Source organism: Muntiacus reevesi, chromosome 11 (genome assembly GCF_963930625.1).
Source record: "Muntiacus reevesi chromosome 11, mMunRee1.1, whole genome shotgun sequence".
Taxonomy (NCBI): domain Eukaryota; kingdom Metazoa; phylum Chordata; class Mammalia; order Artiodactyla; family Cervidae; genus Muntiacus; species Muntiacus reevesi.
In genome coordinates, this window is record NC_089259.1 from 74,464,261 (window position 1) to 74,491,203 (window position 26,943).

At 39.8% G+C, this 26,943-nt stretch overlaps 1 protein-coding gene across 1 annotated transcript in view; it reads right to left on the reverse strand.

Moving 5' to 3' along the window:
• The window catches only part of NALCN (sodium leak channel, non-selective), a 285,453-nt gene that overhangs the window by 160,970 nt on the left and 97,540 nt on the right, over window positions 1-26,943 (reverse strand). The window contains exons 11-12 of the mRNA XM_065901958.1: window positions 16,744-16,875; window positions 2,567-2,734 (exon numbers count right to left, since the gene is read on the reverse strand). Of these exons, the coding sequence (XP_065758030.1) occupies window positions 2,567-2,734; window positions 16,744-16,875 (300 nt within the window). The remainder of the gene's footprint in view (window positions 1-2,566; window positions 2,735-16,743; window positions 16,876-26,943) is intronic.

Sequence of the window (26,943 nt, forward strand, 5' to 3'; positions counted from 1 at the left end):
AAAAATTAAACCATTACAAATTATATAGGCATTAAAATTGTTAACTTTGGGAAGTTCCTGGTGGTCCACTGGTTAGGACTCTGTGCACTCACTGCTGTGGGCCTGGGTTCAATCCCTAGTTGGGGAACTAAGATCCCACAAGCTGCATGGCATGACCAGAAAAAAAAATAATGCAAACTTCACTGACCAGGCATTATGTAACCATATCTATAGCTATATGTCTATATCTGTATACAATGACTAGCACCATGCATACAGATTTTAGGTATTTTGTGTAAAACAGACTAGAAGAAAAGAACCTAGAGATGTTGATTATTAATAATTTGTAATAACTTGGGTTATTTCTTTCCAGCCATTTTTTCATTTATAGGTATTTTATACACATGTATAAACTACATATGTTATTTACAGGCTGGATTTGTAGCTATACCTGTTTTATACTTTTATACTGTTTTATACGTAAATAAAACAATCATATCTTTAAGTTACTATTTGAGCTCAGTCGCTCAGTCGTGTCCGACTCTGTGACCCCACGGACTGTAGCCCACCAGGCTCCTCTGTCAATGGGATTCTCAGGCAAGAATACTGGAGTGGGTCACCATGCTCTTTTCCAAGGGATCTTCCTGACTGAGGGATCAAACCCACATCTCTTATGTCTCCTGCACTGGAAGGTGGGTTCTTTACCACTATTCATCATAATCATTTTTATGGTCAAATTTCCATATGACTTACCAAGCTATTCCTCACATTTATCACTGAAACAGTTCCCATTTTTTCCTCTCATCAATAATCCTAGACTAAATATCTTTGTCTGCAAAACTGGCCTATTTGTAACTTTTCGATGAAAAAATTATCTGAGAGAAATGCTAACAATTTTAAAGCAAGTCCTGAATATATTTTATATGGTATCCTTGCTGAAAGAGGCATCAATGTCTTTCTTAATTTGGTTAATTTAATAGGCTTATAAAAAACATATGCTGTAGCTTTGACTATGAGGCATATTTTCTGCAATTATGTACAATGATTCTCTAACATTAGGTACTAAATGTGCATGTTGATTCTGTGAATCTAGACAGCAGTGCCCAAGAGCATATAATGACACATGCTGGGAAAGCAGATTTTGTATCAAGAGTTTTAAACGTGTATGTCACCTGCCCCAGCCATCTCACTTATGATAACCAAGCCTGAGGATATAACCCAACAAGTGACAAGGGGTTTTCGTTCAAAGATGTTGATAGTACTGGAAGCTCGAACCATGATGCCCTCTGTGAGTTCAATATGCTTGGCTGTGATTACTGGAGACTCAGTTTTTTATGTGTGTCTGTGGGGTATGTTTTTTGTTTTTGTGAATTGTATTTTCATGTCCTTTCTTCTAGCTATGAGAAGTATTCAGTTTCAGGTTGCAATCTGGCAGTTGAAGGTAATATTGCTCTGAATACGACAGTTTTGGAATCACCAATAAATAAGTTCATCAGTGAAGCTGGAATGCATTTTCTCTCATCTAAGAAATTAGAATCTTCTTTCTCTGCATAGTTTTTAAAAATTCTACTGCCATTTAATTCTCCAACTCTTTAAAATATCTATTAAGAAAACAATGCAACTTCTGACATTTACATGACAAATTATATAAATGACTAAATTTCAACTCAGAAAATGATTATATTTGAGATTTTTTAAATTAGGATATCTCATATACATAACAAAGAACATAACATTAATACTCACTTTTGTTTACTGAGCAATTATGAAGTAATATGACTCAATATAATGCACTTAAAACAATAGATACCCAGTTATAATAAAGCAAAAATTATAGATATTTTAATAATCATCACAAATAAATTTATAGGCATTTTTAAATAATAAAGTATGACTATACTCTGTAAAGGTAAGTTTTATTTTTTATTGTTTCAATTTTAAGTACTGTTGAGCAAACAAATTTAGGCTTATTAAGAAGGGAGATCTACTCTTGGAATTAAAGTCATATATGAAGTCATATACCAATGTCAAAATTTAATATGCATGCTCAGATTATAATACCCATGTGAATATAAAACATATATGTCTATTGCACTGTGCTAACTTTTTATGAACTGTATGAAAAACATCTCCATTTATTACTATGAATTTTTAGGAGTTAATAAATAGTAATTTTTTATTTTTATTTTTGCCATGCCACGAGACATGTAGGATCTTAGTTTCCTGACCAGAGGCTGAACCTGTGCTCCCTGCAGTGGAAGTACAGAGTCCTAACCACTAGACTGCTAGGGAAGTCCATTATATTTGATTTACTTCAGTTATTTTTGGTTATACCAGCACATGTAAGATCTTAGTTCCCTGACCAGGAATCAAACCAGCAACCCCGTATTGGAAGATCAGAGTGTTAATCTCTGGACCACCAAGGAAGTCCCTACGATTTATGAATGTGCTATTTTTGGTATTTAAGATGTCAATGAGCCCATCTCAAGTTTGTAGTTACTAATTGTTAGTTACTAGCTGTTAGAACGCATGCATGTTCTCTGGAGAGAAAACAATTCTAAAGAAAAACAGGCATTATGTGTATTACCTGAAAGTATGTGAATTGAGAATGATAAAGGTCTGGATACACATGAAGAGTGGTTCCAATTACGAGTAGCAGCTCGAATTTGTGGAGAGATGAGCTAATATATCCAGTGAATCCCAAACACCATATCTTCAGAAGTGCTTCCAAATCAAAAAGTACCGTAAAAGCCACCTAGAGGAAAAAGGAGCGAAATTAAAACCAACCTGCAATTTATTTCAAAATATGTCACATGTTTATCAATGCACAAATCTTCACCACTATCATAAAAAAATGAGAAGATACGTTATATAAAAATCGAGAATGAAATGTTATTAAAAAGATGGTTTTAAAACACACCAACTAGAACATCACAGACCAAATGTATCTTCAGTGATCAGAGAAACACGTAAAAGTATTAACTGTTTCTGAGAGGTATTATTTCATTAATTTCCTCTAAATTTTCAAGACCTGTACTTAGAGTACTTCTTCCCCCCACCCCTCGCCAAAAAGAACTGGTCGACCAGGCGACATGAGGTACCTTATAAATTTGGTACCCCTTTAAATCAACTTCTTGGTGGACATTTCCCAGACCTGAAAGTAAAGTGACTCTGAATCTCAGTTCCATGTGGGCAGGCATGTGCTGTCTGATTTTCAGTAGAGCGTACTCGTTTTCTAGTCTTCTGGAGTCAGGATCATGACTGAAGTTTTCCTCACGATTTCCTTTTGAGGGAGGGACATTTTCCTTCTCTCACAGAGGCAGAGACCTCATATGTCCTGATGCTCTATCGCCCCGCCTTCTGTACAGGAGACAGCTCTTAGTGTGGCATGTTCTATGTGATAAGAACATGTGAACACCCTCAGGGCAGCTACTGGCCCTGGTGCCCCCTGGGAGTTCTGCATTCACGTCAAGCCAGTATTTTGATTTTGAGACTATTCCTCTAATTTTTGCATGTTCTGCTAAGCATTTTAAATGCTTTAATATTTTAGGTGTCACTCTTAATCATTTCATAGATGATTTTCAGCCACTTCTGGGGACCATGTTCTACATGTTTCCTAGAATCAATAGGCTCTTTATTTTGTGTTTAAACATGATCATATTTTCTATGATTTAAAAAAAAATCTTGAACCTTCTTTGCCCCAGTCTGTAATCAACCATTTCTTCTTTAAGGGCATATTTTCCTATGATTTTTGATAGGAAAATTCAGCCTTCTCACATTTAGCGTGCCAGAGTTATACCTGGTCTTATGTTTTCAGTTTATTGTGTGTCATTTGATATCCATCTTTTAACTTTTTCTTGTCTTTTCTGGTTTGGGCAAATCGTTGTTAATGTCTTTTTATCTTCCTTGTTTATTAAGATTCAATTTTTCTAATCTCCCAGCTTAATGCTCAGCTGTCATAGATTAACCTATAGCTTTTTATTATTGCATCCAAATTAAATAATTGCAAGCTCCTCTCCTGCACAAAAGGGCTTGCTCACTCCTCCCTCACACCCTTACCAACCTACAAACTGCATAGTATCATCTTTCACCCCCTACTCCTAGTGATACCACACCTCTTCCTAAATTTTGCTTTATCTGAGATCATCTACCAAAGATTTTTTTTTTTTTTTTTTGCCATACTGCGTGGCTTACGTGACCTTAGTTCCACAACCAGGGATCGAACCTGTGCCCTCTGCAGTGGAAGCTCGCAGTCTTAACCACTGGACTGTCAGGAAAGTCCCAATTCTAGCTTCTTGAATAGTAATTATTGCTTTTTTATCAAGCCCCAGGTGGAGCCAGTGGTAAAGAACGTGCCTGTCAATGCAGGAGGTCCAGGAGACATGGATTCGATCCCTGGGTCAGAAAGATCCCCTGGAGGAGGGCAAGGCAACCCACTCCAGTATCCTTGGCTGGAGACTCCCATGGACGGAGGAGCCTGGCGGGCTACAGTCCATGGAGTTGCAAAGAGTGGGGCAGAAACGCCTCAGTTTAGGAACATTTTCTTCTCTAGTTTATCCTTCAGGGACTCCTGTTATTCCAAAATCAAGTTTAGACTCTTGATTTTCCCTCATGATTTCTACCATTTCTTTATTTTCGCCTACTTGTTCTCTTATATAAATAGCTTTCATCAACGACCATGCCCTTTTCAGCTCATTTTTTGGAAAATGTTAGTCAAATTTCGAAGGTCGGTTTTTGCCTTAATTAACTATCTTTGAGACACCGGGCAGGGGCGGGGGGAACCCTCTTCTCTGGCCCCATCCATTCTACCAGATTGGGAAATTTCTGTACATATTCATCTTGGATTTCTAGTTCCATCTTCATTTTCTGAGTCCCTTTGTATGTGAACATTTTTCTTTGCTTGCTCACTGCTATATGTTTTGTTTATTTGTCTTTAAGGCTCTCAACAGTGGTGAGATTATTTTTGGTGATAAATGACCTAACACCCTACAGTCCCTTGGGTGGGCAGCAGGGGGAAGGCAGGAGGAGAAGGGGGCTGCCAAGGATGAGATGGTTGGAAAACATCACCTACTCAATGGACATGAACTTGAGCACACGCTGGGAGATGGTGAAGGACAGAGAAGCCTGGCGGGCTGCAGTCCATGGGGTCGCAGAATTGGACACAGCTTAGTAACTGAACAACAGCAGCAAGAAGGAAGAAGCTGCTTTGTGTCAGGATTCCATCCCAGGAGGGTGGAATCCATTCCTGGGAGTAATTCAGCTCTCCGGGAGATTCCTTGCTTGGATCTCAGAGATCAACAGGATTCTTCTGTCTCCTGGGACCACAGTTCCTCGGTAGGGTCGGCCTCAGGTGGCCAGAGGACCCAGATCCTGGCCACAAGTGCCAACAAGAGGCAATTAATCCCCAGCCCTGGCTTCTCAGCTGGGGGCCCACAGCACAAGGAGGAAGCCCAGCAGCTGTCCTCTGCCCCAGGCATCTTGGCAGACTCTTGGAGAAACTGAACTCCGTGAGTCCATCTGAAGGCTTCCCTGCAGCCAGGCTTGACATTAACAGAGGGAGCAGTGGCCAGTACCCAGGGTCAACCTCTTCTCACCTGCATTTTCAGACTTTCATTCCCAGGGAAGGAACGTAATTCATATCAAAGTGACCTTTTTTATTTCTATTTTTTTTTAAATCAGGGAACTACCAATAAATGCCTGAAATACATTTGAATAGATTGTCTAATTACATATCAATACAATTAATCTCTTTACTAACTTTGCATTTGCATTTGCTATCAAAAGACAGATGGAACAGTCTGTGTAAATGATCACAATTTATAACTATGCAGTTGGATCCCTGTGCATTATTATTCGCCTGGTGGGAAAACCATGTGCTTTTCAAAGACACTAAAAGGCACTAAAAATGATTTAGAAAATTATTATGTGATTACGTATAAACACCCATATTCCTACTGCTTTTCCTACTAGAATTCCTGATTCCAATTCTCCTGGGAACAAATGCCTTGGGTACATTGTCTGTGAATGTTGATATTCACAAGCTAACATGAACATTGTCTGAATTGTTACAAGCCAATATCCCACTCTCCAAGAAATAGTATGAGTCCCAAAGTCCTAAAACTTCATGTAACAGTATGATACATAAAAATATATTGAACTTACTTATAATTATGGGTCATTCTGGCAAAGGGAAGAACTATGTCAGGAATTACAAAAGGGATTTAGGAAAATCAAGTTGTCAGTGTTGGTTAGAGGGGTTAGCACAGGATTTCAGTTCAGCAGAAGATAACGGTTTGGAACAATCCAGGGCAGAAGCAGTGAGGAAGTGATTTTGGTAAGCTCCTTTCAGTGGATGGCTCCAGCCTGAGTCAAGGAACTCAACACTGACAGTTGCTGGACAGCGTGGAACGTACCAGTCATAGTGCTGGCCATACAAAAGGAAGGAGGCTGGCAAGTTATCTGCAGAATCCAGTTACATGCAAGTGCTCCCCCAAAGCATCATCTAAGCATGTGCCCAATTTAGAGGTTTACTGCAAATCTTTTTTTAAAATTTATTGAAGTACAAGTTGATTTACAATGCTGTCTTAGTTTCAGGTCCACAGCAAAGGGAGTCAGGATATGTGTGTTTACATATACACATACCCATTCTTTTTAGATTCTTTTCCCATACAGGTCATTACAGAGTATTGAGTACAGTGCCCTGTGCTATACAGTGGGTCCTTATTAGTTATCTATTTTATATGTAGTGGTGTGCATATGGAGAAGGCAATGGCACCCCACTCCAGTGCTCTTGCCTGGAAAATCCCATGGACGGAGGAGCCTGGTAGGCTGCAGTCCATGGGGTCGCTAAGAGTCGGACACAACTGAGCGACTTCACTTTCACTTTTCACTTTCATGCATTGGAGAAGGAAATGGCAACCCACTCCACGGTTCTTGCCTGGAGAATCCCAGGGATGGTGGAGCCTGGTGGGCGACCGTCTATGGGGTCCCACAGAGTCAGACACGACTGACGCGACTCAGCAGCAGCAGCAGCAAGCATGCGTCAATCTCAATCTCCCAGGGTGTGTGTGTGTGTGTGTGCGCGCGTGCGTGTGTGTGTGCACGCGCATGTGTGTATGTGTGCGTGTGTGTGTGTGTGTGTGTGTGTGCGTGTGTGTGTGCGCGCCATGCCGTGCAGCACGTGGGATCTCAGTTCTGCGACCAGGGATTGAATCCGTACCGTCTGCAGTGGAAGTGTGGAGTCCGAACCACTGGACCGCAGGGGAAGTTCCCAATCTCCCAGTTTACCCCTCCCTCACGTCCCCCTTGGCAACCATAAAGCTGTTTGCTACATCTGTGATTCTATTTCTGTTTTGCAAATATGCTCATTTGTACCATTTTTCAGATTCCATGTATAAGTGGTATCATATGACATTTGTCTTTCTCTGACTCACTTCACTCGTCTGACAATCTCCAGGGCCTCTGCAAATCCGTAGCAGTCAGCATCGCACCCTCTGGGAGTCTCCCCTCATTACCCCTAGTCTGGGAGCACCCAGGACCCTGGCCCTAACTCGGCAGGCCCCACCCTGAGAAGGTCACAGGAGGACCTTTCCTCTGTCTCGAATTCTCAGAGGACATTATACCATCAGTGGGTGCTTAAGGTTGAAACTTGTCTTTTTAAGAGGGAAGGCAAGATTTGTGAGAGGAGGATTCTAAAACTTTTCCTAAACAGGGTTGCCACATTACTTGAAGAAACTTGAAAACGATACATGAAAACACCAAAATATTTCTCTCTTCTTACAATTTTTCCTAAATCAGGGATTTGCAATCTTTTTTTAACCACCCCCTGAGCGTTTTCTGGATATTTTGTTTCTAATCACTATATCATATGGAATTTTTACTAGCATATATATGTTACAAATATAAACACATCTACCTCTGCTTTATATATGGAGAAGAGTAGGATTTTTTTGCCCCTCAAGAACAGTTTTTATACTCTTAGGGACTTTTTCACCCCCCCTTGAGAATTTATGCTATACAGATAAATTAGGTTTGATGTCACCTTAGCAGAGTTTAAGTAATATTTTCAGGAATGCAGGTTTTATGAATTTTTTAAATACCACATTTTATTTATTTTCCAAATTTTCATCTTATAATAATAAATATGTTATCTAATATCTACTATAATAAGCCCTCTTGTCCTCAAGGAAATTGTCAATAAGGGAATGAAAATTTAATTAAAATTAAATAAAATGAAATAAATTTAATTAAACAAAAATGACAGAGCTATTGTTCTAAAGAAACATTATTATATTTGTTCTTATGATGACAGCACATAACTTGTTAAAAGATTTTTTTTTTAGAATGAAAAATACAAGAATTTAGTTTAAAATGCTTGTTTTCCAAAAGAACTTGTAATTGGATTTGTGAGGATAGCAGGTAAGACAACAAGTTGATGGCCAAGTTTCTGAAGCTCAGGAGAAAAATAACTAAATGGAAAATGACATGCTTAATATAAATGGAACAATGGAAACTGTTCTGCCCTTTTAATTCCATGAATAATGTATGAACATTGATCAGTGACAAATTATAAATGAGATGATTGTGATACACAGGTCCAAGAAGATAAAAGAGCAGAGATACTGCCCATATGTGCAAAGATATTTGAAATATATTATCCAAGATTTGTGTTGCAAACTCTATTTCATAATTTCAGAGAAACATGATGGATATTCATTAGAAAATGAATGCACATTTATCATAAAAGAAGACTCTAGCATAAAACTCACAAGAAACATAATTCAGGTACCCTTATTCTCCTAAATGAAATTCAAGTTAAATAACACTCAAATAAATGATGATCCACATCATTTCTGAGGTGTCGGTAAATCACTTACTCTTAGTATATGGTGTACCTTCAATTCTCTAGACAGTTAAAGAGCAGACTTTGGAGATGAATCATTGAATAGTCAAAAATGTCATTATTGTATTATTTTTCACCTAACAAGATACTGCTCAAATTCTTTAGAAACACACGAAGAAGCTATAGTCAAAAGAAACTTATTTAATTAAAGTTCCCCAGAAGATGAAATTAAACCCAATGATAATATGAAAGACTGCTGGTAGAATAAGATGAGTTATTTTCATAATTCAGTAATTTCTTGTGATTAATGAGCTGAAACACGGGTGTCAGATTCTGTTGGAACTAAAATAAATGGCTCTTTCACGTAATTTCATTTTAACAAATATCTTAAAGCCAAATGTCTTCAGAGGAACATAGAAACCACTTTGCTAGAAAAGATAACTTTCTGTAAGATGGCAAATGAGTCCACGCTGATGAAAGGCCACTGCTTCAAAACACAGAACAATCAGAGAAAAACAGGAAACCAAAGAGACACCCTGGAGTTTTAATGAGGTAAACCTGTCCCTCGACCAGAAATTAAACAGGGGCATGCTCCTAGAACTTCATTGTTCTCTCTCTCTCATCAATTTACAAGTTTCTTAAAAGAGGGATTCTGTTAAAATTTTTAATCTGTGCGTAAGGCTGTGCTGGTAAACTTCTGTTAAATGTACAATCTGGTGGATATACAGATATTTTTACATATTTTTATATAATGAAAAGTAAAAGTGTTAGTCACTCAATTGTGTCCGACTCTTGGAGATCCCATCAACTGTAGCCCATCAGGCTCCTCTGTCCCTGGAATTCTCCAGGCAAGAAAACTGGAGTCGGTTGCCATTTCATTCTCCAGGGTATCTTCCTGACTCAGGGGTTGAACTTGGGTCTCCTGCATTGCAGGCAGATTCCTTACCATCTGAGCCACCAGACAAAAGCATTGTTTAAGTACTGTTCAAGTTTTATTATTTATTAATAAAAATAATAAATTTTAATAAATATAAATTATACATTATTAAAATAAATTTAATAAATACAAATACATTTATACATTGTAAAATATAATTATGTTCATTATATTAATGTATAATAATGTGATTTTATGTATAATAGTAATGACAATGGATTATTTTAGATCAAAATGCAAAATGAAAACTTCCAAAAGAAAGTAAATCTTTACATTGTTATGTTTATGCAGAGCCTCAAAAACAAACAAAAGTTTCCCTGTTTCTAAACTAATTCTAAATTTAGGTTAATTAAACCAAAGTAACTAAACAAGGCCCCAGCCTTTCAATAGAAGCTAAGCAACTTAATTTATGCTTAAAGACTGTTTTCTAGACTGCAAGTTGACTCTTAATGACTTATTTTGGATTTTCAAAATAAGTTTTTCTGGAATATGTTGGAACTCAAGAAATTACTTCTCTGAAAGCTCATGGCCTCTGGTGATCTATTTTAAAAATAAACTTTATAAAATATTACATAATGCTATTTCCTTAAATACTGTATCATTATAGTCCATAAACTTGAATTGCTGTTATTATAGCCATTTTGAGGATTAACAGAGATAATGAATTCCTCTAAAGCACTTGGCAACATAATGCAACTTCTAAAAAAAAATGGCAGCTATTATGTTGCTAGTCTTACTATATTTGAATTCAACACACAGGGATGTTAGTTGACATGCTCTGTGTCTCTAAAGGCTTCCCTGGTGGCTCAGATGGTGTTTCTACAGCTTAAACCAAGATCAAGTTCATTGCTTATTTTCGTAAAGAAAGCTTTGCTGGCACACAACCACTCTGAGGCCACATTCCCTTCTGCATGACAGTAGCAGAGTTGAGTGGCTGAAGCAGGGGACACATGGTCTGAAAAGTCTGAAATGTTTACCATCTGACTCTTTAAGAAAAAAGTCTGTTGCCTCTTGGCTTAAGCCCAAACCATCTTTATCAATTTTTTTTAAAAGAGAATATTTTATTAAAAAATTAAGTGTGATTAAAATGACTTATCCACACTCATTTGAAACTCACCACTTTGACTTGTATAGAAGTTTCTGATACAAAGAAAAGAGATAATGTGATTGGAATAAAGATCAAGCATGCTTTAGGAAACTCAGATACACCTCATTCATTAAGAGATGTGGAACAAAATCTGAATGTTTCAGTAGTTCAAGAAAAAAGTGATACCTATCTATTTTTTTAAGTGAACTAAATCTCTACTATGTAGATGATGAGAACTACATCATGTGGGATGGTTTTGGAAGTAGGCAACAATTAATAGAAAGATAGCATGTGCCATATTTTACCACGCAATCCCACCTGATGCAAAGAGCCGACTCACTGGGAAAGACCCTGCCAGATGCTGGAACAGACTGCAGTCAGGAGGAGCAGAAGATGACAGAGAATGAGATGGCTGGATGGCATCACTGACTCAATGGACATGAGTTTGAGTAAACTCCAGGAGACGGTGAAGGACAGGGAAGCCTGGAATGCTGCAGTCCATGGGGTTGTGAAGAGTCAGACACGACTTAGTGACTGAATAACAACCTCTCTTGTTGATTTTTTAAATTAAAAAAAAAAATAGTACTATTGGACTTCCTTGGTGGCACAGTTTAAGAATCTGTTTATCAACGCAGAGGACACAGGTTCGATTCCTGGTCCAGGAAGATCTCACATGCCTCGGGGCAACTAAGCTAGCGTGTCACAACTTCTGAGCTGCAACTACTGGACCCCGTGTGCCTAGAGCCTGTGCTCTGCAACAAGAGAAGCCACTGCAATGGGGAGACCCAGCTCACCGCAACTAGAGAAAGCCTGCACAGAGCAATGAAAACCCAGTGCGACCAAAATAAATTTTAAAAAATTATTTTTAAATAGTAATATATACAAAAAAGAACAGCAAGGATTTTTCAATTACCATTGGACGCTACCTATACCCTTAAATAGTATCAGTGAACTCCACAATATTAGAACATTTGAAATTTTGTTGGAATTTCTTATAGCATGATCATAAATTGGGTCATTTGTAGTGAGGTGGATAAACCTAGAGTCTGTCAAACAGAGTGAAGCAAGTCAGAAATAAGTCAGAAAGAGATAAAGAAATACCATATATTAACAGAATAACAGGAAAGTTTGAGCTCAGAGTACAGAATGAAGCAGGGCAAAGGCTAACAGAGTTCTGCCAAGAGAATGCAATGGTCATAGCAAACACCCTCTTCCAACAATACAAACATCCTCTTCCACATGGACATCACCAGATGGCCAACACCAAAATCAGATTGATTATATTCTTCGCAGTCAAAGATGGAGAAGCTCTACATAGTCATCAAAAACAAGACCAGGAGCTGACTAGCTCAGATCAAGAACTTATTGCAAAATTCAGACTTAAATTGAAGAAAGTAGGGAAAAACACTAGAACATTCAGGTATGATCTAAATCAAATCCTTTATGGTTACACAGTGGAAGTGACAAATAGATTCAAGGGATTAGATTTGGTTGACAGAGTGCCTGAAGAACTATGGACGGAGACTCATGACATGGTACAGGAGGCAGGGATCAAGACCATCCCCAAGGAAAAGAAATGCAAAAAAAGGCAAAATGGCTGTCTGAGGAGGCCTTAAAAAGGCTGAGACAAGAAGAGCAGCTAAAGGCAAAGGAGAAAAGGAAAGATATTCCCATTTGAATGCAGAGTTCCAAAGAATAGCAAGGAGAGATAAGAAAGCCTTCCTCAGTGATCAATGTAAAGAGATAGATGAAAACAATAGCATGGGAAAGACTAGATATCTCTTCAAGAAAATTAGAGATACCAAGGGAACATTTCATGCAAAGGTGGGCACAATAAAGGACAGAAATGGTATGGACCCAACAGAAGCAGAAGATATTAAGAAAATGTGGCAAGAATACTCAGAAGAACTATACAAAAAAGATCTTCATGACCCAGATAACCACGATGGTGTGATCACTCAGCTAGAGTCAGATATCCTGGAGTCCGAAGTCAAGTGGGCCTTAGGAAGCATCACTATGAACAAAGCTAGTGGAGGTGATGGAATTCCAGCTCAGCTATGTCAAGTCCTAAAGGGTTGATGCTGTTAAAGTGATGCACTCAATTTGCCAGTAAATTGGGAAAACTCAGCAGTGGCCACAGGAATGGAAAAGGTCAGTTTTCATTCCAATCCCAAAGAAAGGCAAGGCCAAAGAATGTTCAAACTACCACACAATAGCATTCATCTCACACTAGAAAAGTAATGCTCAAAATTCTCCAAGTGAGGCTTCAACAGTACATGAACCAAGGACTTCCAGATGGAGGTCAAGCTGGATTTAGAAAAGGCAGAGGAAGCAGAGATCAAATTGCCAACATCCGTTGAATCTGAATAAGCAAGGGAGTTCCAGAAAAACATTTACTTCTGCTTTATTGACTATGCCAAAGCCTTTGACTGTGCGGATCACAGCAAACTGTGGAAAATTCTTAAAGAAATGGAAATAGCAAACCACCTTACCTGCCTCCTGAGAAATTTGTATTCTGGTCAAGAAGCAACAGTTAGAACCGGACATGGAATAATGGACTGGCTCCAAATTGGGAAAGGAGTACGTCGTCAAGGCTGCATATTGTCACCCTGCTAATTTAACTTATATGTAGAGTACATCATGAGAAATGCTGGGCTGGATGAAACACAAGCTGGAATCAAGATTGCAGTGAGAAATATCAATAACCTCAGATATGCAGATAACACCACCCCTTATGGCAGAATGCGAAGAGAAACTAAAGAACCTCTTGATGAACGTGAAAGAGAAGAGTGAAAAAGCTGGTTTAAAACTCAACAATCAAAAAACGAAGATCATGGAATCCAGTTCCATCACTTTATGGCAAATAGATGGGGAAACAATGGAAACAGTGACAGATTTTATTTTCTTGGGCTCCAAAATCACTGTAGATGGTGACTGTGGCCATGAAATTAAAGGTCGCTTGCTCCTTGGAAGAAAAGCTATGACCAACCTAGACAACATATTAAAGAGCAGAGACATCACTTTACTGACAAATGTTTGTCTAGTCAAAGCTATGGTTTTTCCAGTAGTCATGTATGGATGTGAGAGTTGGACCATAAAGACGGCTGAGCACCTAAGAATTGATGGTTTTGAACTGTGGTGTTGGAGAAGACTCTTGAGAGTCCCTTGGATTGCAAGGAGATCCAACCAGTCCATCCTAAAGAAGATCAGTCCTGGGTATTCATTGGAAGGACTGATGCTGAAGCTGAAACTCTTAATACTTTGGCCACCTGATGGGAAGAATTGACTCATTGGAAAAGACCCTGATGCTGGGAGGGATTGGGGGCAGGAGGAGATGGGTGGATGGCATGATGGACCTGAGTCTGAGTAAGCTCCGGAAGTTAGTGATGGACAGGGAGGCCTGGCCTGGTACAGTCCATGGGGTTGCAAAGAGTCGGACACGACTGATTAAGTGACTGAACTGAACTGATACATATGGAATCTAGAAAAACAGTATTGATGAATCTATTTTCAGGGCAGGAATGGAGAAGCAGACAGAAAATGAACTTGTGGACACAGCAGGGGTAGGGCAGGGTGGGATGAATTGAGAGAGTAGCATTGAAACATACACTTATCAATATAAAGTAGATAGCTAGTGTGAAGCTTCTGTATAGCAAGGGAGCTCAGCTTGCACTCTGTGATGACCTAGCGGGGTGGGATGGAGGAGCAGAGGGAGGCTCAAGAGGGAGGGCATGCATGTGTCCTTATCGCTGGTTCACGCTCTTGTAGAGCAGAAACTAACACAGCATTGTAGAGCAGTGATCCCCCCTCTGCTTTTAATAACGATCCATACCTTCTGTGATGGATTTGCAGCAAAATTATATCCATTTCTCAGGTGTTTGATTGGACATAATTTCTTTGTGAGCCTATGTCATTGATTTTCCATAGCATGAAAACTTGTTACTATTTACTGTCTATATTTCTTGCTTAACTGTAAGCTCCATACACCACAATTCTACATGGCTCAGTGGTAAAGAAGCTGCCTGCCAATGCAGGAGTTTGGGTTCAATCCTTGGTCCAGGAAGATCCCCTAGAGAAGGAAACAGCAACCTACTACAGTATTCTTGCCTGGGAAATCCCAAGGACAGAGGAACCTGGCTGGCTATAGTCCATGAGATCGCAAAGAGTCAGCCATGACTTAGCAACTGAACAACAACAACAAAAATGTTCCATATATGACACAGTTATTAGGCAATGTCATGTCACGGAGACCATTTCAGAGAAAGTTTAATATTAATATTTTCTTACAGGAAATACATCTCCACCAAGGGAGGAATTCGTAAGTGACTCCTTAAAAGTTTCCGTAGAAGTTTGTATTCAATAGCTGTATACCATCAATTCTTTTTCTGAAAAATTGATGTGTGGGTGGATTGACTTTTTGTTAACCAAATCCATTTTTAAATGCACTGGGAGAATTCTGGATATAGAAGAGAACCCAACTCTGAGGCAAATTGATTTTGTATGTGGAAAGTGCTTTTGTAATAAAAATAACCACATTGTGATGTTTCTGCTTTTTAAGTTTTATTTTTCATATACTGGATTTCTCCAAGTGTAGCACAGCTAGATATATATTTCTCACTTACATGATGAATGGGTTTCTAAAGAGTCGTCTGTCAATCAATTTTTCTATAAATACAGAACCCCTGAATTCTAAGATCTGTTATAGACATAAATCTTCACAATAAAAAAGGCAGAGGTCGACAGCATGTATATTATCTATGGTGAAACAGATCACCAGCCCAGGTGGGATGCATGAGTCAAGTGCTCGGGCCTGGTGCACTGGGAAGACCCAGAGGAACAAGGTGGAGAGGGAGGTGGGAGGGGGGATCGGGATGGGGAATACGTGTAACTCTATGGCTGATTCATATCAATGTATGACAAAGCCCACTGAAATGTTGTGAAGTAATTAGCCTCCAACTAATAAAAAAAATTTTTTTTAATAAATAAAAAAAAAAGAAAAAGAAAAAGGCAGAGGTCTCTCGAAATCATTAAGAAATATTTAAGCAACAAATGTTAACAAGGTCATCCCGTCAGTAAGAACCGCTACTACATAACTCTAGTATGGGCTGTAGGAAGCAAGAAGATTCACTATTTTCATCACTAAACCTACCTATTTCTGACTATAGCTTTAGTGCTGGCTGTAACACCTCGGATTTTTAGAACAGAAATCTTTCTGTTTTCCTCCCATCTCGTCCTTGGTACTGTTGAGCTGAGTTGAGATGAGAATATTCTACCACAATTCTACTGTTGAGATGAGAATATTCATCTACAATATTCTGAATCTGTGCTTGCCTACACTTTGGAGGAAACAGACACACAATATAACGATGGAGAGAAAACAAAGAGGTGGCTAGGGAAACACCTAGATGGCCAGGGTAACACCCGGCCCAAGGGTTGCCTTGGCAACGTGATACACGCATAGGACACACAATGTGGGAAGGTCACTCAGGGCGCCAGGAAACAGATCAGGCAACCCGGGGACCAAGGGAAACACCTCGAAAGTAGACAATGAACCAGCTCTGTGCGTGCTCAGTCGCTTCAGGCGAGTCTGAGTCTTTGCGACCCCAAGGACTGTAGCTTGCCAGACTCCTCTGTCCATGGGATTCTCCAGGCAAGAATACTGGAACGGGTTTCCATGCCCTCCTCCAGATTTTCCCGACCCAGGAGTCAAACCTGCATCTCCAGCACTGCAGACAGATTCTTAACCCACTGAGCCATCAGGGAAGTCCTGAATAATCTCGGGTCGAAGTCAAATGATGACTGAGCTGAAGCGAACTTTTACATATTTCTAAAAGTTGCTGTCACGAGCCGAGGTTCGCGGCTGTCTTGAAAAGTGACCCGTGCCCGTGAGCCGCTTACCTCCGCCAGGTAGAACTCATCGTACTGCCTCTTGAAGCTTTCTCCTTTGTGATAGTTGCTGGCGGCCACGATCACGTCCACGGTCACCATGCTCAGGATGAACATGTGGAAGACAGACGACCGCATCATTTGCTGAGGAGGCAAAACGGACGAACCCTTAATGAAGAGACAAACCCACGATTCAACACACCTATGTGCTCAGACCTTGCTGGATCTGCAACATCTTTGTTATATGCTGCTGTGAACGGTCTTTCTTTTTAAGAAAAATGTACTTTATTGAAGCGAAGCTGATTTACAGTGTTGTGTAAATTTCAGCTGTCCAGAAAAGTGATTCAGTTATACATATACAGAATATACCCAGTCTTTTTCAGATTCTTTTCCATTCGGGTTTATCATGGGACATTGAATATTAGTTCCCTATAGGGAAGCCCTTGCTGTTTACCCACTCTATATATAATAGTTTGCATGTGCTTAACCCAAACCCCCAATCCCTGTCTCCCCCAGAACCTCCCTCTGCTTGGCAAACACATGTCCAGAACAACTTTTCTAAGATAACTTGATGACTGTCTCTAAATATTGTGAGCAAAGCAATCTTTTATCTGCAGGCAGCTAAAAAGTACCTGGGGAGATAGTTTCAGAGACTTCTGGTTAAAAACTGAAAATACATTTCACTGAACTTGTGTATAACCTATATCTTAATTTTCACTGGCTAGTTAGGAAGCTTTTATCCTTACTGCTGACTCTATGGAGAAATTATTTTTTGGAAAGCTGATACCATATAACAAGTATCACTTTATTCTGCTAAGAGAAAAAGCTACTGTTGATGAAAGCATTTTAGAGATAAACCATAGAACTGGAAAAGCAGGAGAAACCTAAGATCTATTTATTTTTTAATGTATTGCTTCTGTGGATTATTTATTTCTTTAAACTACTATTTTTAATAATTTATTTTCTATGCTTTAAACCACTTTATTAAAGTATGGTTGATATTAAAAAATGTGGTACATATTGAACATGTATAACTCAATGAGCTTGGGGATAAATATACACCCATGAAAGTATGACCATCATCAAAGCCATATACATATTCATCACCTCCCAAAGCTTCCTCTTGCCTCCTCTATTAATATTGTTATTATTATTTGTGGTAGGAACACAACATAAGATCTATCCTCCTAGTAAATTTTAAATATACAATAGAGTACATAGCTACAGGTACTATGCCATAGATGTTCATAATTTACTTACCTCATATAACCAGAACTTTGTACTCTCTGCATAAATGTTATTGAAAATTATACTACAACTAATAATAGCTCATGTCTATATTTATAATTATTATGTGCCCAAAGCTGTCATAAGTGCTTTACATAAATGAAGTCATTCAATCTCCTAACAGTTCTAGGAAGTTACGCTAATTTTATAGAGAAGGAAACTGAGGCTCAGAGAAGTTAAGTAACTTTCTCACTATCACACACATACTGAAGACAAAACCACAATTTGGATCCATATCTGGTCCAAACCTGCTGCCTACCTTGAGGTAAAATAATTAGGTATTTGAAAAACAATGGCTATTATTATATTAGCTATCATGTATTGAATACTGTTAGTATGTTATTTCTTTTATTTCTTTCGTCTCCACCATAACCCTACATGGTGGGATGTATTACCCGCTTCTCCCACAGAGTTCAGAGAGGTTAAGTCACTTGTCCAAGGCCACACAGCAAGCACACAGCAGCACCAGACTCTGTACCCACGTCTGTTTAAAGTCCCTTTAAGGAGCTCCTGCCCCACTGTGGGGCAGGAAATACGTAAAAGGAGGGGGTAGAAGCTGAAGACCCTGGGCAGCAGAAGGAGGAGAGGGAAGCTGATCACACAACGAATCCCTGAGTCACACCCCTTGGCACCAGCTGCCTGGGGTACAGAGCCACGATGAGCCCTGTTTCGGGGCTCACTGGTTCTTACAGACATATGTGGACACCACTTGATCTTGACCTGAGAGTTCTTCAGTCTTTGCAACTGCAAGGACCTAACGAAAGCAGAAGCCGAGAAGAGGAAAAGGGCGAGAAGGATACCTCTGAGCTTGCCGTCGGCTCTCTGCATCCAAATGTGTGCCTTCTTGGGGTTTCAAGACCCTGCAGTCAGCCACAGCACGGGCTCTGAGCCAGAGTGCGTGGACCTGAAACTCTACAGGCACGAGCTCTGTAGCCCTGAGCAAGGTTCTCCAACCTCCCTGTGCCTCAGTTTCCCCGTCGGTAAAATGGAGACACGTACCAGCTACTCCAAAAGTTGTTATCACAAACGTATAAATACCTGTCAGCTCTTACAGCGGCGCTTGCGTATTATAAATGTTCTATTAAGATGTGCAGTTAAAAAAAAATGTGACCGAGGTATTTTTATGTTCAGCAATGAGAGATAAATTGCCCAAGGTCAAAGAATTAATTACGCTGTATATTTGACTGAGTCCAGAACCAGGTGAGATAAATAAAAGCGGTAAAGTCTAATAATGTGAGAGATGTCACAGCCACTGGAAAAGCAGGTATTTAGTGAGGCTGTGTGTCACCTTGGCTACTGATGCGTTCTCACATCCATTTATTTGCCCTTGACTTTATTTCATGGACAATGCAAAATCAAATTCCAGGGCTGTCAGTCAACATATTTAAATGCACGTCAACTTGCTTGCAGGAACTACTGACCTTCATAATGTTGATAAGCATATCAGCTGGCAAGTTTCTATCCTCATAAGAAATTTTATTTAGTCTTTCTTGCATTGAGAGAGTTAAAATTCCATAACTATTATTCCTTTTCTAGACTTTTTTCAAGGTAACGTTCTATTAAAAACATTTCAACAGCTTTCCACTTCATCTGCATGACAGAAAAGCCACAACTTTCTCTTTCTATTTTCCTTAGCTGTGGATTTATGTCTTAAGTAAACTGTTATTACTGAAAGGTCTAAACAAAGCTTTTAGCCATGGCTGTCAAAAAACTTTTAAATTGGTTTTGTAACTGTCACTGCTTCACTTGGGTGCTGTCATCATAATTAGGTTGTTTTTTGTCTGAATGTCTACGTTTCCCTGTTGGTACAGAGTCATTAAAATAATCACTTACAAAGGATTTTGATATGCTATAATCACCATCGTTCAGCTGACTTCTTCCACAGTAATAACTTTCAAATATTAAATAAGAATTAAGGTGATCAGTATGTATGGTAGCCAAATTTAAATAATAAAACCAGGAACTCTCGCTTCAAAGGTAGAGCTAGTTTACATGGGCCCCTTCAACTCAGTCCAACTCAACCAACGTCTGAACGTGGCTATGGGCTTCCTCAGTGTAGAATGGCTGGCAACACTGCCCTTAGACTCACACTCACATCTATAGGACAGTTCAAATTTACACCCATCAGTTTTTCATTTTGTTATAAAAATTTTGACGTAAAGGAAAATGTTAAAGTTGTCAGTGCCACAAAATATCATACAACTTGGGATTTCACAGTTGTATGATTTAATACGGATGCAGGATATATAAATGGATAGATATAAGCATACATACATATGGATGTATACATGTATGTGTATATATATTTTTATATATATGTGTGCATGTATATATATGTGTGTGTGTGTGTGTGTGTAGGAAATGACAACCCACAACAGAAGCGACTTAGCATGCACACATATATGCATATATAAGCGTGCTCAGGTTGCTCAGTCGTGTCCAACTCTCTGCGATCCCATGGACTGTGGCCCACCAGGCTCCTCTGTCCATGGGGTTCTCCAGGCAAGAATACTGAGTGGGTTGCCCTGCCCTCCTCCAGGGGACCTTCCTGACCCAGGAATTGAACCTGCATCTCTTACCTCTCCTGCATGGGCAGGCAGGTTCTCTACCACCAGCGCCACCTGGGAAGTACACACACACACACACACACACACACACATAAAACAGCTCTCTATATAGAGAGAGATGCTTAATATAAGACTCTTCAGATCCTACATACACATCCTATTTTTAAAAATTCCCTTCAACTGCGATGTCATTTTGATATATATTTTTAAAACATCAGAAAAGTTTTGCATCTATGTTGAGCCTGGCTTTGATCCAAGAACTACTGATTTCTGTATGTGACAGTTGGAATTACCAAAATACGAAGAAGAGACTATAACAGAATCATCCCCAAGGCAGCAACGTCAGGAATGCTCAGAAGCCTTGCTACTCAAAGTGTGGTCCCTGGACCAGCAGCTTCCTGGGAGTGTATTAGAAATGCAGCGTCTCGGGCCCCATCCCAGACCTACTGAATCAGCATCTGCATCTTTAGCCATGATTACTGTGGATCCTAAAGTTTGAGAAGGTCTGTTACAGAGGATACTCCTTGAGTTGCAGATGAAAACCTGGGTGACCTATAAAACTTTTTACAAATTCACAATTTCATGCTTCTAAAAGTCAGTAATCATCCAATAAAATATATAGCAAATACTGACTATAATATTATGACCATATATTAATATATTACCTCATCACAAAAATGTATGCCTACTTCCCCTATCCCCTTCAATTCTGAGATCAAAATCAACTAAACCAGTTTGGCCTCATGAAGACAAAAGTGTGAGTCATGTTTTCAACCATTTGGAGAGGATTATGAAGAGTCAGACACACTTAAGGACTGAACCACCACATGAAAGAAGGAAATGGTAACCTGCTCCAGTACTCTTGCCTGGAAAATTCCATGGACAGCGGAGCCTGGCAGGCTACAGTCCATGGAGTCACAAAGACTCAGACACAACTGAGCAATTAACACTTTCACTTTAATGAAGGCACCAGCACAGACTTATTCTAGGAATGCAGGTGGCTTCTAGAATCTGGAAAAGGCAAAGCAATAGTTTTTTTTTTTCCCAAAAAATTTTTATAAGTACTAGCCTTGTTCATACCCTGATTTTAGCCTAGGGAAATCATTTTGGACCTCAGACCTGCAGAACCATAAATAATAAATCTGCGTTGCTTGAAATCACTAAGTTTGTGGAAATTTGTCACAGTAGAACTAGGAAAGTAAACCAAGCCCTGTTTGTGATTCTGACATACACTGGCTCAAATAACCTCCTACGAAACAGGACTGTGGGCATCTGCCGAGTGCTCCAAAATTCTACCTGATCAAAGGATTCCACCCAAGGCCACTTGCCAGTCAAAGCCTCTGCAAAATGTATTACTGTGGATATAAACTCATGATGCCAAGCAGGGTTTTCATCCTGCTTTGTTTCAGGATGTGGAATGAGATGCTGGCTCTGAAGCAATGACAGTGAGTCCAACCTCATGCAGGAGAAGAGAAAAGGTCACTTTTCTTCATATTCATTCTGAGTCCTACCGTGAAGGGAACACTTTCAAATACAGAAGTCTATGCCAAACCTGGCAAGAGATCCTCACTTAATTCACACTGATGCCGACAAAATGGATTCTCAAAATAAGAGCTCATATTTGAGGGCTTGGTTTGTGCCAAGCCTCATTCCAAGCATAATACATGCTGGGGTGAAAATTTCATTTAATCCTCAACAACTCTGTGAAAAACAGTGCATTTGTTATCCCCTCATCTATGGAGAAACAGGTAAGGATGCGTCCATTTCCAAGTTCACAGTCAGAAACTAGTCCCAGGAGAGGCCAAAGCCAACGCTCTCCTGCCTCCTGTCAGGCAGTCAAAATGCAGCGGACTCTATTCACGTATTAAAGGAGAGTGAGAAGTCGTCCCCGTGTCCACTGTTTGTGATTTAATAGAGGATGTACGCTTGTGAATCCTGTATCTGAAAGCCAAAGGAAAGCTGTTCCCCGCCGGAGGGTCTAAGATCTCCCCATAGGAAAAGAATGTCAAGTTTGAAGGCAGCCTGAGCCAAGATCAAATCTTGACTCTGTGCTGATTTAACCTCTATGTGACTCAGTTTTCTTACAGGGGAAACAGGTGTGATAGCATCCACTTCTCTGGGTTGGAACATGAAATATAAACGATCCACTTCTCTAGGTTGGAACATGAAATATAAACGAGGCTATTTAGCATAGAATCTAAACAGTATAGAGTCTCAACGGTATAGATGCCAGAGCAGACATCTTACACTCCACAACGCTTATTATTACTGCTGTATTTGAAAACACTCTAGGTATTTAAAGGTAGAGATACAGTCAGTTGCTTATGGGGGAGGTGCATATGTGCTTAGTCGCTCAGTCGTGTCTGACTCTTTGCGACCCCATGGACTGTAGCCTGTCAAGTTCCTCTGTCCATGAGATTCTCCAGGCAAGAATACCAGAGTGGGTTGTCATGCCCTCCTCCAGGGCATCTTCCTGACCCAGGAATTGAACCTGTGTCTCTCATGCCTTCTGCATTGGCAGGCGGGTACTTCACCACCAGCGCCACCAGGGAAGCCCTATGGGGAAGGTAAGAAGATATAAGAGGAGAAATCAAGGGAAAGAGATAACTGATCTTGAGAGGGATCAGGGACATTTATAGATTTTCAAAAAGGTCTTAAGCTGTCTCATTTTTAGTGGCATGAATGCTTACGGACTCCATAGGAGTTCTTCCTATTCAATTGTTCAGTAAGCTTTTCGATAGAATAGTGCCTTAAAGATTCTGAAGACTCTGTAGGCAAACATCTAATAAATCAAAACTGTGGCCCAGGAGGTCATAATACTACAGCTCAGAACTCAAATCTTTCTTTCACTTTTAAAGATTCCAAATTTTTTAAAAGTATAATTTTATTTATTCATGGCTGTGCTGGGTCTTTGTTGTCGCTCAGGGTTTTCCCTAGTTGCGGCGAGCAGGAAGTCCTCTTGAGCTGTGATGCTCCGGCTTCTCACTGCAGTGGGAGAAGTGCTCTTACTATAGAGCTCAGGCTCAGTAATTGTGGAACACAGCCTTAGTTGCTCTGCGGCATGCGGGATCTTCTCTGACCGGGGATTGAACCCGTGTCTCCTGTCTGGCAGGAGGATTCTCTACCACTGAGCCACCAGGGAAGTCCTCAAATCTGTCTTTAAATCGCTGCTTGAATGAATAAAATAACCTACCCTGGTAAACAAATTTCATCCACTGAACACTGTCTCAGCCAGCTACTAAAAGCTGTGTTTTAACTAGATTTCAAAATAAACATATTTGGAGAACAATGCAATTACAAGGTGAAATTCTCAGAAACCATCCTGCATATGAGCCATGAGCCTGAGAACAATATCATAATATAAAAGAGCAAACGCACAAAGCCTAAAATAAATCTCCCATTTGCAAGTGTTGTGTCTTCCCCTCCCCTAACTTAGAAGACATCTGGATAGTTGCTACTTTTATAATCAGTATAAACAAAATAATTCTATCCAATACAAAGAATTTGTGTGAAACAGGAAATATCTTTATGCAATGGGCTTCTCAGGTGGCGCAGTGGTAAAGCATGCAGGAGACGCAAGTTCAATCCCTGGGTTAGGCAGATCCCCTGGAGAAGGGAGTGGCAACCCACCCAGTATTCTTGCCTGGCGAGTTCCATGGAGAGATGAGCCTGGTGGGCTATACAGTTCATGGGGTTGCAAAGAGTTGAATGCAACTGAGCATACACCCATTTTTTATAGCAATACGAAAAACAGAACCAATAGCTATCCTTAGAAACTCTTGCCTTTCCCTTCTGCCTGCCCCAGGCATGTCATTGGAGAATGAGAGGGCAGAAGGAAATCCACAGGTGACCTCCCACAAAGGCACCGAGCATCTACTGCTATGTGGGAGCACTCACAGCGTGGAACTCACAGGTCACTCCCACGAAGGCACCGAGCATCTCTGGTCATGCGGGAGCACTCACAGCGTGGAACTCACAGGTGACCTCCCACGAAGGCACCGAGCATCTCTGGTCATGCGGGAGTGCTCACAGCGTGGAAACGAGCCTCTGTCAGCACTTTTTACCTGGGCCTCCCCGCTTCACGGTCCTCTGTTTCTGACCTGTAGTCCAGCAGAAGTGCAATGCCAGAGTGCAGGCGCTAACACTGTCTACGTTTCTCACTGCAGCTCCACCGACCAAACAGTTACTGGATAGACTGTGACAAAAGGGGCTTAGCTCAGAATTATGGGGCATTTCCACTTGTCTTCATGAATACGTCAGTGAAAAGCTGAGGCTCTTACAATGAGGTACCATTACACCCCAGTCAGGATGGCTGCTATCCAAAAGTCTACAAGCAATAAATGCTGGAGAGGGTGTGGAGAAAAGGGAACCCTCTTACACTGTTGGTGGGAATGCAAACTAGTACAGCCACTATGGAGAACAGTGTGGAGATTCCTTAAGAAACTGGAAATAGAATTGCCACATGACCCAGCAATCCCACTCCTGGGCATACACACCAAGGAAATCAGATCTGAAAGAGACACGTGCACCCCAACGTTCATCGCAGCACTGTTTATAATAGCCAGGACATGGAAGCAACCTAGATGCCCATCAGCAGATGAATGGATAAGGAAGCTGTGGTACATATACACCATGGAATATTACTCAGCCATTAAAAAGAATTCATTTGAATCAGTTCTAATGAGGTGGATAAAACTGGAGCCCATTATACAGAGTGAAGTAAGCCAGAAAGATAAAGACCAATACAGTATACTAATGCACATATATGGAATTTAGAAAGATGGTAATGATAACCCTATATGCAAGACAGAAAAAGAGACACAGATGTACAGAACAGAATTTTGGACTCTGTGGGAGAAGGCGAGGGTGGGATGTTTAGAGAGAACAGCATCGAAACATGTATATTATCAAGGGTGAAACAGATCACCAGCCCAGGCTGGATGCATAAGACAAGTGCTCAGGCCTGGTGCACTGGGAAGACCCAGAGGGATCGGGGGGAGAGGGAGGTGGGAGGGGGGATTGGGATGGGGAATATATGTAAATCCATGGCTGATTCATGTCAATGTATGACAAAAACCACTACAATATTGTGAAGTAGTTAGCCTCCAACTAATAAAAATAAATGAAAAAAAAAAAAAGTTGAGGGTCTTCACAACAGACACTAGATGGGACACTTAAAACCATGATAGGTTTAAGATATTCAAAGACACTTTAATTGACATTCCCAAAGCTAATTAAAATGTCTATATACAGAATCACTTGAAATTTATTTTCATATGTTCTTTTTATTTTTAGTTTTCAATAGTGGGCAGGTGAACATAAAACCTTTGTTTTAAATTCAAGAGGGAAATCACAAACTCAGACATGAATTAGGTGTTTTTCTCAAATAAACTGTATACCCAGTGTTATGAAAGACTTAGGTTGTTACATTTGATGAATGCAGAAATAAATAAAAAATTTTAAGCTATATAGTATCTTGAAGTGGAAGACTCACTTTGAAAATCTTTGAGTATTTAAGAAACTTGGAGGGTTGGAAAAAACATACCAGAAACACAACAAGTACAAAATGACTGAAGTTTTTTACATTGTCCAAACCTGTCATCAGCCTTAGGGCAGGGAGAGTCATGCTGCTTTCCCAGACTCTAGGATGGGAGCAATTGTGTTGAATACTGAGAAAATACATGGCAATTTCAAACCCTGGATGACAGTTTAAAGAAGCTGCATATTTAACCCCAGAAATCAAGACCTGCAAGAACAAAGTACCCCTCATTTTTCCAAAGGTGACAATGCCACAAATATTTGACGGAAATCTGTCTTCCAAGACTATCTGTCAGACACTCGTATAGGACTTATTTGAACGAGAAGATGAACATATACAATGACACAGGAATTTAGCTTGTGATCATCTGAAACAAATAATTTTAAGATGACCTGAATATTTCTTTCTTCCAATGAGGCTCAAAAATCAAAGACAAAAAAACCACTTAAACACAGTAAGATAGGTGAATAAATTAAAAAATAGCACTCATAATTTAATTTTATTTTTTGTTAGTCTGCTGGTATCTATTCTGAGTATAATTACTGTTTGAAATATATATATATTGAATATATACAGAATGCAACATATATTTAAATATCTATGTACGGAACATTTACAACTGAGGTTGTACACAGGAGAGCCCTCTCTTTAGTTTATTTGGCCATACTGGTTTCAAGACTACAGTAGGTCTTTTTTGATTAAACTCTTAGCTACCTTCTTAACATCTTGTGCTGTATTGCCTTTAGCTGTTTTATTCTTCCTGTTCTTAATTCTCATTCTGTTATTATATAATAAATTTTTTCTTCCATTCACCACGCG